This window comes from Sinocyclocheilus grahami, unplaced genomic scaffold, assembly GCF_001515645.1.
Source record: "Sinocyclocheilus grahami isolate Dianchi unplaced genomic scaffold, SAMN03320097.WGS_v1.1 scaffold1055.1, whole genome shotgun sequence".
Classification (NCBI taxonomy): domain Eukaryota; kingdom Metazoa; phylum Chordata; class Actinopteri; order Cypriniformes; family Cyprinidae; genus Sinocyclocheilus; species Sinocyclocheilus grahami.
Genome location: NW_015506234.1, coordinates 457,790 through 463,789, shown reverse-complemented (window position 1 = coordinate 463,789; position 6,000 = coordinate 457,790). Strand labels below are relative to the sequence as shown.

The 6,000-nt window shown below is 41.1% G+C and overlaps 1 protein-coding gene across 1 annotated transcript in view; it reads left to right on the top strand.

Annotated features, from left to right (window-relative positions):
- The window catches only part of LOC107566194 (phosphatidylinositol 3,4,5-trisphosphate-dependent Rac exchanger 2 protein-like), a 116,026-nt gene that overhangs the window by 67,109 nt on the left and 42,917 nt on the right, over positions 1-6,000 (top strand). Inside the window, exons 24-27 of the mRNA XM_016251566.1 lie at positions 2,651-2,830; positions 3,403-3,497; positions 3,936-4,018; positions 5,618-5,708. Coding sequence (XP_016107052.1) covers positions 2,651-2,830; positions 3,403-3,497; positions 3,936-4,018; positions 5,618-5,708 — 449 coding nt within the window. The remainder of the gene's footprint in view (positions 1-2,650; positions 2,831-3,402; positions 3,498-3,935; positions 4,019-5,617; positions 5,709-6,000) is intronic.

The window sequence follows — 6,000 nt, the reverse complement described above, 5'->3', positions numbered from 1 at the left end:
CCAGCAGTTCTCCGCTGCCCAAAAGCAGACTGAGGCCATCAGGTACATCCTGCCCCGGCGTGCAGCTGCTGCCTCCATCCGGCCGCCGATGGCTGCGCCTCAGCCCGCTCGTCGCCGAGGGATGCCCCTGGCCGCCGCCCCCACGCAGCGTCCGCAGCAGCCTCCTGCAAAACTGCGCCGAAGAGCCAGCCGCAGGGCAGCCGTCCCGCTCGTCCAGGCCCCCGCCAGACCTGGTGGTAAGCGAAAGAGCAAGAGGCCCTGAGACGGGTGACCCAGAGATGGAGGGAGTTGCTCTTCGGGAGATGGTGAACGCACCACTCCCTCCCCCGGAGGAGGGCCGGGCGGAGAATCTTTTGTTTCCTTTTTTTTCGCCACTGACCTCGTGGTGGTACTCGACAAAAGAGCAATTTCTTCTACCTCTGGGTCCCCTGAGGGGACGGGGGGTTGTGAACGATCCAGAGCCATATCACACTCACCCTCCTCTCTCCCCAGTGAGCAGCAGTGGGCGGATCAGGAGGACGAACCAACGGACTACCCACGCACCCTCTGCTCAAACGCAGGTCAGTGTTACACACACCCAGACCCCGCCTCGGACCGGCACCGAGACGCCCGGGCCGGGTCCCTGCGTTCTTCTGCGCTGCCCCACTGCGGGTACACCTGTAGTTCCGTTGATGCCACTAACGCGGTGTCCGGTAGCCTGGCTAGAGCTACCCAGCCCGTCTCGATGGCTCCTTTGAACCGTCAGGCTCAGCTATGCGATTTAGTTCGCCCGGCGCCCTCCCAAGTTCAGGGGCATCCACTTTACGTCAGTGAAAGCAGCAGATGCCCCTGTCTTGCTTACAGAGATCGCAGTCCTACTGGCGAAGGACACGATAGAGCCAGTTCCTCCAACCGATATGAGGTCGGGGTTTTACAGCCCTTACTTCATTGTACCCAAGAAAGGCGGTGGGTTGAGACCGATCTTGGATCTGCGCATCTTGAACCGGGCCCTTCACAGGCTCCTGTTCAAGATGCTCATGCAGAAATGCATCTTCAGGTGTATCCGTCCCCAAGATTGGTTCGCAGGGATCGACCTGAGGGACGCGTACTTCCATGTCTCGATCCTTCCGCGCCACAGGCCAATTCTGCGGTTCGCGTTCGAGGCCCTTCCTGCCCTTCGGGCTGTCCCTGTCGCCCCGTGTCTTCACGAAAGTTATGGAGGCAGCCTTTGTTCCCATGAGAGAACAGGGCATTCGCATTCTCAACTACCTCAACGATTAGCTCATACTCGCTCAGTCTCAGGATTAGTTGTGCGAACACAGGGAACAGGGCCCATTTGAGCCTTTGCAGACGGTTGAGCTGAAGTTCCTTTCGGTGAAGACTTTGCTCCTGCTGACATTGGCCTCCATCAAAAGGGTAGGGGACCTGCACGCATTTTCAGTCAACGATTCGCCCGGCAGACTTCTGCCATTCCAAGAGGGTTACAATCACCTCCATTCTTCCATATGCATCTAAGGAATGTTCATATGTGTATTGCTTCCGAAACCTCCTTCGGGAAGGTTGGAGCTTCCGTAACGTCCCGGTTCCAAGTAGAACGGGTACGTTTTCCCAGTGTTATCCAGTCTTACTCATTGGGTAGTGCCATAGTAGCAGTAGCTGGTCCTCTTGTGCAAGCCCTGGCCTACGCCAAAAAGTAGGGGCGCAGGTGGCTTCCACAGGACACTGGAAGGGGCAGTAGCTGTGGCCTTTTGGTAGGATACCAATTCGTCGTCATCCGACGTGACGTCGAGAGTGACCGACTGAAAGGGAACGTCTCGGTTACGTATGGTAACCCTCGTTCCCTGAAGGAGGGAACGGAGACGTCCCGTCACCACAGCTCCTGTACCACTGCATTTTTACAGCAGTTGTTGGATACAAAATATTTTAGACATTGTTTTATATATTGTGACTTTAAGGAAGTTATAGGACAGATGTCTCCCACTATAATGTTCAAATTTGTTGCAATATTCAGCTCATGTAGTGTCTTCAGCATATCTAGTCAATAATATTAAAAAAACAATCTTTTCCATTTTATAAAGGTGCCATAAATATTTACACAATATTGTGCAGTATACACACATTTTATAAAATTTTTTATTTTAATTTATTTTATATTTTCCATCCATTATTCAAACCATAAACTTACGGTAAACATTCTACAGTGTAAGCTACATGTGATGTGACATACAGTAGTTGAGGAAAACCCCTCGGACAGATGGCCATTTTATTTTATTTATTTTTTTAATTAATTAATTTTACTTTATTTTTCCATCCATTCTTCAAACCATACACTTATGGTGTACATGCTACAGTGTACATGTGTCAGTTAAGGAAAACACCTTAGACAGATGGACATTTTATTAAATTTTCTTTTTTTTAATTATTCCAAATGTTGTTCCTTATTTCCATTGTGTTTTCAACTGCTAGTATTTATTGTATTATCCACCCCTGGTTCACTGTGAAAGAGTCGTAGAGTGATGTGTCTTTCCCTCTGTTTATGTGAGTCATGAACATATGTTTCTGGAGGTGTAGATTCTGACTCTTTTATTGCACATAGATTGCAGTGTGATTAAAGTGTGATTAATCTCTCTGGTTCTCCTTGTCTCTCTCTTTCTCTTTGTATTTCCCACAGTTTGCTCTCCTCTATCACACATCCCACAGGGTCTGAAGGGAAGCCCACTGAGAGCTACATTTCAGCTGAGAGTGAGAGCGAGAAAAGTGAACGCAATGGGAAGAAAGTGTGTTTTAATGTGACCGGAGATGAGCAGGAGGACTCGGGTCACGACACCATCAGCAACAGGGACTCCTATAGGTAATGTGTCTTACAGTAGCTACTAAGTACTTTTACAGTTAGATGTAGTGTCTTCTCTAAAACATCATGTCTGCCAGATTTCACACAAAATTGTGTTCTAAAAGCAATTCATAACACAAAACAAGTATGTGTTATATAAACAGACATCAACATAAACAGTCTGCTTTTACAGTCAGTTTCCTCTTTCTGGTCAAGTAATGTCATGACAAAAGTTTAATAACAATTTTAGTTAAATGTATATTCATATTATATATTTATATTATTTTTTTCATTTTTTTATATTTATTTATTATGTTTTGCTTTTTGTTTTGTTTTGCTTTGCTTTGCTTTGTTTTGATTTGTTTTTTGTTTTGCTTTGCTTTGCTTTTGTTTTGTTTTGTTTCTAGCTTTATTTGCACCAAATCTCACAAAGGAATGAATTCAGAAGAATTCTTTATTTTTTTTATCTTATATTTTTATTTTGATGAAGAATTTGCTGTGATCTTAACAGATTGCTTCAGCACCATTGTGATCCTGTCATGTATTAGTATTTATATTATTTGTTCATAACACTTTCATCTGATTTCTTCCAGTGATTGTAACAGCAACAGGAACTCCATAGCGTCGTTCACCAGCATCTGCAGCAGTCACTGCAGCTCTTACGTGCACAGCGACGAGATGGACTCAGGTAATGCAACCAGACATCATCCTGCACGCGTCTGACACCACAACACCATTGTTAGTTCACCTCCCTGGTAAATCCTCCATGACTGTAATCAAATTTGGCAAGTGCTTGGATATGCCTTTCAGATTGATTCTTATCTCATTGCACTGCACATAAAGCACGCATTTTCCACTTAGTCAAACAGAACCCGCCAAAATACAGAGTGTGCCAAACTGATGGCCATTTGATGCTAACTACTGAACAGATGGAGAAAGAGAAGGACGGGAAAGACAGAGAGAGAAGGAGATAATTGTTTGCATCGTTATGGCAGTACCTCACTAATGAAACAAATGTGTTAAGGGCTCTGTGTTGAATGATGGTATCCTCTAATGATTACCACGTTACCCCCCCCCCCCCCCCCCCCCCCCTGACCCCCCCACACACACAATCATTCACATACAGGTGACGAGATGCCAACCAGTGTATGGATAACTCATGACAAGCAGAAGAAGCTACACGGCTTCCTGGAGCATCTGTTCAGTCAGGTGTGTGTTTGCTGTAAGGATCAACAAACTTTTTATATCCACATGCATGTAATCTACTTTTTGTTTCAGTATTTTGGTACATAACAATTAGCATTTCAGTCACGATATCTTAAATATCTTATCCATTTTTGTGTATATAAATAATAATAATAATGGTAACACTTTACTTAAAGCCTTTATGTATAATGCATTATAAAATTTGTTTTAATGCATTAATTATGCCTTAAATAATACAATCTCATGAATAATTATAACCACAATTAATACATTATAACACTTATCAATTCATTGTTTCACTATGCATTTTAAATTCGGTTATAATTATTTATGACAAGATATAATGTATTACAACACACATTATGAATAATTATAATCCATTATACCCTTTAGTAACCCTTTATAATGCATTATACATAAAGGCTTTAAGTAAAGGGTTACCAATAATGGTGGTAATAATAATAATAATAAGTTAATTTCTATATGTACTAATGTACTTATTTCTACATATACCTTTCAAGTTAGTATAAATTAACATTAGTTGATCTATTGATTAATTCATACATTTAAATTTATTTATACATTTCCTTGCAATAACATTTTGTTCATTGTTAGTTTTTCATACCTAGTTCCGTAATAACTGATAATAAATAATAAAGATTTGTTAAGGTTAATGAATTAAAAATAATTTGTTTGTTAATTATTAATGAATTGAATCTTGTTGTAAAGTGTTATTTTAAAAAGCTCCTTTAAATGGTCTGGCAGTGAGACGTGATTGAAGTGTACGTTTTATATTTAATCCAGTGTCATAAAAATGGCATGAATTAAATAAAAAATATAAAAACATTGTTTAAAATAGTTTAGCATATAGAACAAGTCACTTAATGTCATGTCAACTACCCATTAATATTTTAATAAAAAATAATTCACAATTATTGTAATATTGAATAATTATTTAATAATATCCCATGTTTTAATTAATAAGTCACGAAATTATTAAATATATAATACATATTAAAATTAAACTTTAAGGATTATATAAATGTAAAATAAACATGAACAAATAAGTTATTTACTATTTAAATATTTTAAATAAATAAAAAAGCAGTTTTATTAAATAATGCAAAAGTGGTTTAGCTTCCTTTTTAGTTTATCCCATCTGCTCTCAAGAAGACTTAGCTTCACCTTTGGCTTCTTTGACACCTAAAACCAGACTGAAGTCCCTCACATAATGCACCACGGCCATGGTCATTTTCCCCCAGAGATCAATCTGTTTTGTCTCCACACTTTTTAATGAGGATGTCTCAATCACCAGTAAAATGGAGAATGTGCAGCTCGGCTGCTGTTTGGTTTATAGCACGCAGGTTTCCGGGAGCACAACACTCCCAGTTCACATGCAGCACAAAGGTTTTCCGGCTGATGGGGTGGGAGTTCAAGGGGCTTTTGTTTGTGCAGACTGCCTCCTTGGGCACTTTAGGTTTACAAGCACCAAAGAGATTGAGTTTAGAAACACAGAAATTCTCTTGAGTTTGTCCACATTTGCTTAGTCAGCTAATTAAAGACTAATTTCCTGTGATGTCTTTGTGCTGATCTCATTTTCAGGTGGAGTCCATCACCAGTTTGTTGAAAGGGGCAACTGTGACTCGAGCCTTTGAACAGACCAAGTGTTTCACTCCGGGACGGGGACTTCAAGGTATCGAGAGATTCTCATGTTAATGAAGTCAATTGTGTTGGCACAGGCTTATTCATACAGACGATATTCATTAAAGTGACTTTCATGGCTCAGTGCACTTTTTGTTATGGGTTGCATAGCTTAAATCGGACTTAACTTGTGTGCTGAAACTCAGAAACTATACATGTTTATGAGATTATGATCTCCAGGGATCTCCGACAATGGATTTTTTCGAACTTTTTCTGGCATAGCCCCTCTGAAAGAAGGAAGAGGGTAAAAGGAGTGACATAAATCTGGGCCTGTATTTCATGTT